Genomic DNA, 12,271 nt, shown 5'->3' on the forward strand with positions numbered 1-12,271 from the left:
CGTGCTGATGTAGTCAGTGTAATGAGTATTGAATGATATGGCTTCTTGTGAGGCTCTGAGCGTCCATGTGCACTGTGTGACCTACAGGAGAGCTCCCGGCTTTCCGCCGCGCTGCTCTTTTAAATCCCTGTGGCCCTTTAATCTACCGATCACGCGCTGACGTCAACTAAACCTGAGCCTTGGCTTCCTATTGGCTGAGAGTGACGTCAGCTACATTTTTCCCCCTCCTGAACCATGACCTCATCCTTAGTTAATTTTTAGTGCCAAAGTGCACCTTCCGCGTGTGTGCGTGTGTGTGTGTGCGTGTGGTTTTTTTTCTTTTTTTTTCTTTTTTTAAACCCGAATGGCTAATAGATTATAATTTACAGATGACTCTTTACCTGACCAGTGACTAGTCATAGTCGCAGGAGAATGAAATGCACTGCAGGAGTCGGTTGTGTTGTTGTTGTTTTTTTTGTCCGCATGCTCAGTGCTCAGTGACACTAGTGTGTGAGCTCGTCCACGAGCTGGCTGGATCAGTAAACACTGCGTGTTAATGGCGAGCGGCTTCAGGGTCGTATGGAGACGAGCTGAGCAGAATAAGGTGCTTTTGGGGAGACCGGGGACTGTACGGTATGTATAACAACGCGTCTGAATGCTCAAATGCGCATGCGGCATATCATAACAATTAGCTGAGGACGGGCTCGCGCTGTTTCCATCGGGGCTGTTAATGCGAGCGCCATCTAAATGCGCTGTGTGTGGTGGGGGAAATGGAAATGGATGAGGAATCACGACTAAGCATGACAAATTGACCGTTTTTTTTTTTTTTTTTTTTGCGTCTTAGTGGTGAGTTGCTCTTTTCCTTTTCTGTTGTTGGTATGTTCATTACCATCCATCAGTAGCAGCTGTCAAATTCTGCTCTGGCTGCATAGGGATGCACATAATCACACCCTATCAACACATTTATTCATACCCTACAATGCAATATAATATACATTTATTCATACCATACAATACCATATAATGTGCACTTATTAACACCATGCAATACAATATAAATTAAAAAGCTATAATTTATAATAATGTTAAATCTAATTATAAGAGTGTAATATACTCATCAGCTGTGCAAGCTGTGCTTCTAAAGCTGTAGGAGGTGAAGCCAGTAGATGTTCAAAATGAGGTAACTGCTGTTGTCAGAACATTTCTTCATTCAAATAAGGTTCCAGAGTTCAGAGAGTGTAGATGACATCCCATAGGGTATGTCTCCCCACTTCATTTCTCACTTCATAACAGCAATTATCAGTGTAAACAGAGATGTTATGAATGTTATGTCCATTGCTGTTGGAGTGTCAGGATACAGGAAAGGAGAAATCCTTCATTCTGATGGTACAAAGGTTCTCGGCAAAACGGTCAGCCAGTCTCTTGTGGGTTTGTGATCATGCATGAGGAGTGATCGGTGACAAAAACCGATCCTTCAAGTGAATGTTTTTGTCACCCTTCACTCCTCATGCTTCACCGCATGCATACTTTCCATAGATGAATGAGGTTGACAAATTGTGAACAGTGAAAGGTTTCCTAGTCCGTGATTGTAGCCCTATTCAGTGCACCTATTGGTAGATGAACCTGATAGATTGTGTTCATTGTGCATAGAAAGGTTTACATGGTATCGCATAAATTGGATCCTAAGTATATGTATACGAAAGGATGTCCTCCACAGCAGCTTCCTACAAGCTGGTTACATCCTGAACTGCATACCCTACTACCTTACTAAAAAAGTGTGTCAAAATAATAGGCCTGTGTAGTCTCTATCTATTTGCACACCTCAGCCCATGACTGTGAGGAAGCCTTGATTGTAAACTCTGTGCTATTTGCCAATACAGCTTTTTTCCTGGGTCACCTACTTCTGTAATCTAATATAATGTTATATAATAGTCATTATGGTGTTTGGTCTTCTGTCCTTTTAGTCATAAGTGGTTAAATTTGTGGGCTGCATTACCATGTTCATATTCCCCTATACTTTATTACACTTGATGTTCGTTTTAATCAGCTTGGCCTGTGGGAATATATTGTTTTCACTTTGCTTCAGGGGGAAACATTTTCAAACTAGACTTTATATTTCTCAGTGAGAAAACAAAGCTGTGTGTCTTTAGGTATATATGGAGACATAAAACGTTAAATGGCAGTAATATTCATGTGTGGGATTCTAGTATGTTATTGGACAGCTGGAATAAAATTGTGTGTGTGTGAACAAGGTATAAGATTGTGATTGTGATATTACCTGGTATGATATGGCAGAGTGTGTCAGTGTAACTGGTCACACACCATGCAATGTAAAATCCTGCTGTTACTAATTTTTGATGTGGGTTTTTTAGTGTGAGCTAATGGGCCTGTTGTTTGTATTTTCCATTTTTAGATTAGTTGCGTGATCTTTGCCTGTATTTGGGCAAAGTTTAGTTTCCTGGTTTAAGATTTACATTCAGAAAGCATGGTGCTGTGGTGCTTGGAGTCAGTAGTAGCAACGCAGGTAAGAAATGTATAGCATTCTGTATAGCATGTATAGCGATTGCTGACTGTTCATTAAACAAATGATAGTTTGTCCACAAAGAACTACAGAGATGATTAATCTGGTTGTCACCAAATGCTCTATCTATCTATCTATCTATCTATCTATCTATCTATCTCATTGTACGGTAGGAGAGCATCATTTGAAATTCCTCTCTAACATCAGGTCTAAAGTTTCTGACAAACCTGAGTGACTTGCAGTTGCATTCATCGTAATATAAGCAGCTTTGTAGCATGATTTATCACTGCTTTAATTATTAACAGAGACATGCATTTCTCATTGAGCTGTACTAATGACCATTAAAAACATGTATGTCTGGCGTAAGAATCACAAAAGGCATAGTAAGTCTAATAATTGATGTAGTGTGCTTCATTAGGAACCTTACCGCAATGTTTATATTAACATTTGCTCTCATTCTCTGATGTGTGCAATTTGTCATCACGTGAACCAACTGCTAATGATTTAAACGCAGACCATCTCCAAATGGTGTGTTTTTTTTTGCAAACACTGCAAGAGTTCTTCTTTGTTTCTGTTTCTTTGTGCTCAGGGCTCAGGATGTGATTAGTGTGTTCTACTGTAAACCTTGGCAGAGGCAAAGTATTCATAAATATCAGTAAATTCCAAATGATCAATAAAACAGCTGCTCTGGGTGCTTTGTTGCTTTTTGTGATGCCAGAGTAAGCTGCACCCTTGCTCCGTGCCCAGTCACTGTTTTGAGTTCGCTCTGTTGCCATAGCAATGGGGAAGTCTCAGCCAATCGGTATCTCAGCATCTGCACCAGTTTTTACCCAAGTCTTTCAGCAGCAGCACTGATGCTATGAACATTACAAGTTATTTCTTGGCCAGCAGTTGAAGCTAGCAGATGTGACTCTGATGATGCCAGATAATGAAGTTCATCCTTGTTTGTTAGTGTGTGTCTGGTTAAAAATGCAGTCCATGAGTTGTATGCGAGAGAACACATCTCTATTCCTCCTCTCTCACATCCTGAACTGCAGTGCACAGCCCTGCCTAGAGCTGAGCCCCCCCCACTCTTTTTCCTCCTAACACCGGCTGTGTTGTCAAGCAGAGGCAGCGCCATTAGACGCATGCAGTGGCAGCTCCTTCACATCCCGCTGGCTCCAGAGTGTGTTCACGGGCACCCACACAAAAACACTGCAGGTGTGCTCGTCTACGCATTGATCCAATGAACGGAAAGCCCAGCCGTGCCAGAATGGACTATAGGCTGGAGCGAGGATGCACATCATCCGTGTGATGACGAGAGGAAGGCTGGTGCGATTTCCTCTCCTGATGGCTTGTCTTTTATGAGTAAATATTGCAGTTTGTCTGAAGAATTGATCTCTGTGTATGTGTATGTGGCTGATTTGTTTGAATCAGACGCAGCAGATGGCTGATCGATGTGAGTGGCGCAGCGTGTGCATCCATATTGATGCTGTTTTTGTGAGTCTGGTTACTAGGCAGTTCTGTGTGCTGCAGATCAGGAGAGAGGAGACAGGGCTTTTAGCATGGCACTTGTTTACAGTGATCTGAAGCAGAAGTTACTATGCTGTGCTTTTAGGAGTAGGATATGGAGAATAATTATTAAGGGCTACACACATCTATATAAAGGTTTAAAGGTAATGGAGTTGATATTAAAAAGGAAACTCTTCCTACTTGTAGCTTTGTGATAATGGTCTGTCTATTTATTTATCTATTTATCTATGATCTATCTATCTATTTTTGGCATTTGTTAATTCCTACTGCGCTTATGGGTGTTTTGCAATAGTGTGGACATCTTTGTAGCTGCATAATTTTATACTTGTGTGTGCTGTCTCTATGCGGCATTGATTTATCGAAGCAATCTTTTCTCTTTTCCACTCTGTCACACTCTGCATGGCACTACAGATATTCTTGTTGCACCATCCCATCATACACTCTGCGGGGGGAGAGAGAGAGAGAATGTTTGTGTTTTGCACGATGGACTGCTATGATGCTGATCTGGATGCAAAGCTCTTCATCTTGTCCATAGCTTTTGCTTAGCCAGCAGCTCAATTGCACTGAAGTGCTTGTTTTTTGTCAGACATGCCTTCCTTGTCCTGCTGCTCGATGAAGCTCAAAAACACACACTGATCTGCTGTACAGTGATTCAGGAGCTATGTTTTGCTCCCTTGGGGAAATTTTTAAAGTGTGAAGAAACCAGCGGTAATTGTTTGTGATTATTTTAGTTCCAGTCAGCCTTTAGTGTCTGTACTCGTGTGTATGTGTGTGCGTGTATGCACGTGTAAGCATGTGTGTGTGAAATTTCTGCCTGATGCCATGAAAGTTTACCTCTTTCCACTTTCTCTCTACCTGTGTTTAAGTCTCTGTTTGGAAGGGAGAGAAGGACAGAACTAGCCAAGGGCATGTATTTTTCATGACTGGTGTGTTAGACAAGAAATGAGAGCAACATGGCAGGCAAGTGCTCTTTCTGATTGAAGGCCACATTGGTTGGCAGGCAGGCGGAAAGTCCCCCTTCATTCAGCAGTAGCAGTAATGTGAGGCCTGTATGATTTCACTGGATATCTGTGTTTTTATTGAAGGTGTAATTTAACTCCCTACAGTTCGATGGCAAGACCCTAAGTATTCCTTAAATCCCCTGGATGCATATTTTCAAAATTTTCTTGGTACTGTTAGTTATCGGTGTTGCATGATGGGTTTACCATGACCTACCAAAAAAAAACAATGTTGGGTTTTTTTCTGGTTTTCTCTTACCTAATGTTTTCTTTTGGCCATTTGAGTTGGGCGGGAATATATTTGATAGAGGTGACATCAGGTCTACTAAAGTACCAATCAGAGTTGGCCATTTGCTAATTTCAGAAATTAAATTTACTCCACCTGAGCGATTGCAAGCGAACCTTCATCTAGTTCTAATCTAGTACTAATCTAGCTTTGCTCTGCCGCATATATTAGCCCCCCCCCAAAAACACAAGCACAAATATAAGATACAGGGGTCGTATCTTATATTTGTGCTTATTCTACTCAGATATTTCTGAATAATAGCCACCTAATGAATTAGAGATTACCTTTTACCATCTTTCTTGGGAATTGGACAGGATCACTCATATTACACTGCTAGACGTAAGTGCACTTGTGTTCCCCTCTATCTGGATGGCTCAGTGGAGTGAAGTGGCGTCATGACGAGTGGGCAGAGTGCTGGCGGATCCTCCAGGAAAGCCAAACATGATTATACTTGGTGAAATGATCAGACAGCATGACCGCAGACAAGTGGTGGGTTTGCATGAAGACTACTACAGCCAATTGGTTAGGTCTTGTGAGATGCTCGCTTTACATAGAGCAAATCAACATATATATTTTGAGTGTGTGAGCTGTGAGACTCAAAATGTATGTAAGTGATTTAGCTAGCCACATTTGACAGTTCTGTCAAGTCTGGCCAAGATTGGTACCACTGTTGGCATTGGCTCATCAGTGAATTATGATCATTTTTTAACCGACCTATTTAGCATTACAGAATTTCTTCTGAGTTGGTGACATCTTGTGGGTTTTAACTAGCCTGATTTGGTAAATGGTCATTAGCCTGGCTGTGATCTACAGGCTGCTGGGATTATTTAGTTTTTCATTAGAGGCTAATTGTTCAGTTCACTTTATTTTAAGGTGGTTTTGCTTTTTTCTAGTGCCAACAAAAAGCATATAATGTCTAACAATAATGTTTTAAATGTTTGACATCTTATGATACACATTTCTGAGTATTGTGGGTATCGTAATTTTAATATATTGCACTGCTGATATTATATCGTCATGTAGCCCAGACATAACCCTAGACGTAAAATGTGTGGCTCACCAGTGTATGTCATTGTCAGATGTCCACTGGCAAACAGTGAGGTCCAGTGGTAAACAAAGTGATGTTATGTTACATCCTAATAAAAGACTGTGATAAAAAACTTTATCTGCGGTGGTTTGTACTTGATAAATCTATAACATTTTATACGCATCCCAATAGTGTGTGTCTGAGTGTGCATTATTTGTAGTTACTCTTGTCTAGTTTCTATGCAAGGACTGCTGCCGTATTAAGGATTAACATTAGTATGGGAGAGATGAAATGAGTGGAGGCACATGGAGAAGCTGGTGAACCTGTTAATGTAAAAGCACAGCATGCTCATCAGCTTTAAAATTCTCTGAGCTTAATTTAGGCCACCTCGGCCTAGTTCCTGTTTCATGAGTGAACAAAAGCTATTCTAAATCTGACAGCAAGCGTCAAACTGACAGCGCTATAGGATAAAATCTCTGACTTGTTGAGTACTCTTGCATTACAGTGCATGCCTAATGATGACAATGTTGTCAGTGTGGTCTGATGACGAGCACAAGTGTTCCACTCGTGGAACCAGTAATCAGTAGTGCATGTAGCATTGCTAATGTCTTGTTTTGTTTTGCTTATTAAAATTTTTCTTCTCTCTCCTCAGGAAACATGGCAGTCGTGAGGTCTGTCTTGAAACTACTTGGCTGATCTGACCCTTTCAGCCCCTACCTAGCGTGCACCAGTGCTGTGGTCCTCCTCTGGGTGAGTGAGCCCTATCTGGAGTGGCTCCTTCATGGCGGGGGAGAAGGGCCGTCGCAGTGCTATGGACATTAAGCGCCTGGCAGGGCTTCTGCAGCGTGGGGCCGGCCGCCTGCTTGTCATCGACAGCCGCACCTTCTCCGAGTACAATGCTTCACACGTGCATGGAGCTGTCAATGTCTGCTGCTCCAAACTTGTCAAGAGGAGACTGCAGCAGGACAAGGTTTCTATCACGGAGCTCCTGCAGCCCAACGGCAAGGTCAAGGTACACTGCAATGCCTCTAAATTTGAGAAGTTCAGGGAGTTTTGGTCAAATAGGTTTTATTACAAAAGCATTCATTCTTTTTGAAAAGTGCATTTACAGTTTCATTTTATGAACTAATTGACTTTTTCACTTTACAATATTACATTGAGTTAACATTTACTTGTGAACAGCCATTAAAGAGCCACCATTGTGACACCCACTTGCAGTGGGACATGGCCAAATTCTTATGCACATACAGTATTTGACACTGCCTCTTGTGAGAAGTTTGGTTAATTAAGTGTAATACTCAACAAGCAGTTTGAGATGTGGAAGGAGAGGTGATGAGAGGACTAGTCATCTGACTAGAGGCTGCACTTGATCTTCTAAGCACACTATACTTGGAAGACCACTGTAAGTTTATTGCTTATCAGTGATGCAGAAATTGGATGCTTGCACTTTCCATGACATCTGCATTGAACATGACATCATTTTTTCCATCTCAGCAAACTAGCATGACTTATTTTTAGGCACGTGGGGAAACTGAAAGAAGTAGGTGGGGAAACCCAAGTGAAGCACATCAAACAGACTGCCCAAACTATAACTGTGTATATGATGTAATGAACTTTCTCCACCACAAATGTAAATAGATCTGTTAATCATGCAATTAAGAGTATGATATGAAAATCTTTTCCTCCAGGGATTAATATGCATAGTAACATCCACTGGTCTCATCCATGGATATTTATGTGGTATGTGAGCCTGTATGACCCAGACCTTAAGAAGCTGCAGATGTGACATGTCTGTTTGATTGGCAGTCCATAAAACTAATTTTTCTGGTTCCTCATATTGAATTTCAGGCATGAATGCCTGAGCTGCCATGCATGCAGTCTACCTCATGCTTCTCTGGTATTCTCATATACTTTTTGTGGTTCCTCTTGCTCCATCTCATCACTGACGCAGACAGATACCTTACCAGAGATTTCAGAGACTGGAAAAACAATGGATCTGTAGAATAGTTGGATTTTAACATGCTGGGTGGATTGGACCAAATTTATTCCTCACTCATTATTCAGTGCTAAAATTATAATACCACTTTCACATCATCTTCAGGTTGTGAGCTGTCATATTTTAAACATAACATGATTTGGATCAGGGATCTGGTTTGGTGCATGATTGTAATGTGCTGCCACTGGAATTTTGTTTGCCATTTGGTTCCCAAAGGGGAGAAAACTGTGTCTTTGGACCAGATCTGCTGATAGAACTTCCATTAATATAACAAGTCAATGTAGCCCTGCTCCTGTATTATGTCCGTCAGTAAAAAAGATAATGCCTGTGATTAATGCATAGTCTGGATAAAGATGGAGCAAACCGGGTGTAGCGGGAGAGGCAGGACCGGGTGGACACTAGAGACTCTTTGTTATTGGCTAAGCATGACATCATCCTCTTTTGTGTGGCCACTGACAAAGCGCAGGCTAGGCACGTGCAGTGTGTCTGTACAGTCAGCTCAGGCTCCTGATCAAGCCTCCCCTATACGCAAGCACTGCTCAAGACTCCTGGCAGGGCCTGGGGCAGTGGCCTTAATGTGAAAGCAAAACAAAGCAAAGGCCACCACTGTAGTTCGTTGTAAGGGTGCATAAAGGAGGGAAGTGAAAGAGGGCATTAATGGATTCATCTACACATAGATAGAGGTGAAGCCCCTCTTGGCGCAGTGCTTGGTCCATTTTGGATTTCATCTGTGGCAAGAATTTCCCAATTTGCCTAGCAGCTATTTCTTCATTATTAGTTCATTACTGGCTCTCTTAGTGATCTGCTGTAGCATGCCTATGGGCAAATCATTAGATTAGTGTTTCTCAAAGTGGGGTTTGAGAACACCTGCATTAGAGGACTCAGACAACTTTAGTCATATGTTTGTACTCAAATATCTGGAATGTTCAGGCTCTAATGCTTATTTCTCTTGCTTATTGTATGCACACTGTATATCAGTGAAATTTCAAATTGATCTATTTCGTAGATGACACAACCCTTGTAGGCCTCGTTGGCAATGAAGTGAGGTTGCCCGTTAGTGCTCAGAACACCACCTGTATTTCAACACACAAAAATAGTCAAGATGTGGTTTGATTTTCTCGAGAGCCAAACTGACTACCTTGTCAATTCCTTAAAAAACCTTTTCAACAGTCTCAATGGGAGAATATCAGTACTATTGTTAAAAAAAACCTTATTCTTAAGAAGGCTCAAAATCCCCCAACCAGTCATATCTCATCTCATTTCTGAGTCACCATAAAACTGTTCATCTCAGCCAATCCACTTTGAAAACTTTCAATGGTGTAACTGAACCTCTGTTGGCATGACACCAGGGCTAGGAAGAGACATGAGAAGATCACCATTGGTCCCACACACCCAGGATAACACCCGTTTCAGAAACTCTTTTCAGAGAGAATTTTCAAGAGAATCATTTCCCACTACATGCCATCAGAACAGCTCTGTACGCACAGGGATGTTTTAGCACAACGAGCCAAGCAAAACTCACTGAAAACAACATTCCCCATGTTTTGTCCCCACAACTTACAATAAAATGACTACTAAGCATTACTGACCAACTGGACCTAGTATTCATGTGGTATATGCTTACTCACTCTGCATTTGTCTCTTCGTAATGTGTTGCATTATGGTGCTTAATAGATTACAATGTGCAATAGTCCAATTCCCTGCTAACACTTGATAATTTATCACTCTTTGTTTTATCTAGTTATAGTTACAGTATATGTTATAAGACAATATGGCATTAGTGTGTATGGGTTGTATACTTTTGGATACTGGTAAATATTCTCACACTAATTTAGCAAGTCAAATGATCTATACATTTTAGCAAATAAAGAAATTCTGATTCTGAACTGGGTCAGTGTTGAGTACAGTAGCTAGACCAGGCAAGTAGCAAAGGGCAATAATAGGACTTTATATGCAGTGTCAAACGAGGCCATTTCTAGGCTTATGCTAATCCCTGCTGCCAAATGTTCCATTGAGTTGCTATTGACAGATGGTTCAGTGGTTGCCCATGGTGAGGACAGACTGAGAGGATGGCCTGAAGGAGACAGTGACTATAGCATATAAGGAAAAGGCTTTTGGCTGAGGAATGGATACAAGAGACTAATGAGTAGGTATCTAAATATCACAACATGATATTCAGCAGTAACTCTGCTGCAGAACTTGGTGAAAAAGCAAAATAAATTCCCCTCTTGTCATCAGTCAATGCAAGAATTTGGTTTCAAATTTAATCCAGAAATCATGTTTTAAAGCAAACACTCAGGTCCAATGTTACCAGCTGTGATAAGCGACTACTGTTTCTGCCTCTGAGATGAAGTTTGACACCTGTTTTGCTGGTTAGGATTTGCTGACCTGTCCTCAGAGCACATTGCAGTGGGAGGAGATGGAGGCTGTCAACAAGTTAAATTGTAACAAACATGATCTGTGAGAGGCAAATTGCACAGTTTGTGTCTTAATACTGTCGCTATCCTATCACTAGCGGTCTCATATTTGGAAGTCAAATTTGTCTTTTAGTATAACTGTCATTGCAATGACGCAATCTTAATATAAAAATAGATCACATTAATGACCTTGTTGTTTTTACATGGAAAAACAAACAGCCAATTGAATTGTTGCTTACTGCAGCTTACCAGTAGCATGCTGCCCACATGCTCCATGCTGTTAGCTGTTGTAAAATCATTATCACTTAACATGCACACGGAACCTGAACAATCTGAACTGGAATCATATTTGTAGAGAGAACATTCATTGATGTGTTCATTACTCATTAACCTATGTTATGGTCTCCTACTTGATCTGTGAAGCCAGTATCGATGCATAGATATTGATTTAGAATGTATAGTATTCAACAATTACTGATGAGGCTGATCGTCTTGAGAACACTTTATATTTTTATATGCTTGTTGTATGTGCCAGGTTTGTGCTAGTGGCTTCTCCATGGTAGTGCTGTTACCAATGAGCAGTGTGTGTTGTACTCCCGCATCTTGCTGCATGGCTGATGGTCAGGGCTGATAGCAGTGCAGAGCCAGAGGCCATGACCTGTGTGATGTGAGCTTGTTTTCAGGGAGGCTCTCTGAATAATGCACACATCTCTCCTGCAGAGTGAGGCCATTTTTTGGACCTGTGTGCTGAAGGAGCAAGAGAGTTAGCATAGCTGATACCTCCTCACATCATGATCTTTTGACGGCAGTTGCCAGCTAACGTAATTTAGGGATTTTCTTAGCATTCTGTTGAATTGGTGAGATTTATAATGAACAAATTGTACTAATATCAATAGGCAGCTCTGTTTGAGAAAGCGTCATCACGGGGTGTGTCATAAGGAAGGAGTGAGCTAGTTAATCGCTGTGAAGGCCAAATTAAATAAAGATACGTCATTATATGCAATACAGTAATTCTCAGTATGTGAAACACTGGGGTTGTTCTTTCTATGGTTTGACAAAATTTTTAGATATAACTTTTAGATAAGCATTTCAGTAAGGGTTTACTTAGAACTATTTGCTTATGTAAACCTGGATCAGGCAGGAGGCCAAGCCACACAGAGAGACTGTAATCCCCCAGGTGATGATGTCACCCAGCCGATTTAGCTCTCATCCAATTAAGGTGGAACACCTTGTTCAGCCAGCGGGGAGGTGGGTGGAGGGTGGAAGTGTGAAGAGATGACAAATAGGTGTAGCACACTGCCTCAAAGTGTTCTAATATCACTCCATTATTATTATTTCAATTTCAAAACCGGTTCCACAGATTTTATAATTTCTACTTTACATAGTTCACAGTGAGTAGAGATATGAAGTGTAAACCAGGTTGTTTTAAATGGTACTTTATTATGCCATCTGTAGTCAAGGCTATGTGGTTAAGCAAGGGCAACTTGGAAATCTGGCACCTGTGCATGACCTTGGGCTGATGATGTCACCCGGGG

At 41.2% G+C, this 12,271-nt stretch overlaps 1 protein-coding gene across 2 annotated transcripts in view; it reads left to right on the top strand.

Moving 5' to 3' along the window:
• The first annotated feature begins 274 nt into the window (after positions 1 to 274).
• dusp8a (dual specificity phosphatase 8a) overlaps positions 275 to 12,271 on the top strand; it is a 38,862-nt gene continuing 26,865 nt past the window's right edge. The window contains exons 1-2 of one of the 2 annotated variants that reach the window (XM_026919270.3): positions 275 to 612; positions 6,976 to 7,335. In XM_026919270.3, the coding sequence (XP_026775071.1) occupies positions 7,105 to 7,335 (231 nt within the window). In that variant the 5' untranslated portion in view covers positions 275 to 612; positions 6,976 to 7,104. Of the gene's footprint in view, positions 613 to 3,615; positions 3,812 to 6,975; positions 7,336 to 12,271 lie in introns of those variants that run through there. The other variant, XM_026919271.3, reaches the window with a different exon arrangement.

This window comes from Pangasianodon hypophthalmus, chromosome 9 (assembly GCF_027358585.1).
Source record: "Pangasianodon hypophthalmus isolate fPanHyp1 chromosome 9, fPanHyp1.pri, whole genome shotgun sequence".
Taxonomy (NCBI): domain Eukaryota; kingdom Metazoa; phylum Chordata; class Actinopteri; order Siluriformes; family Pangasiidae; genus Pangasianodon; species Pangasianodon hypophthalmus.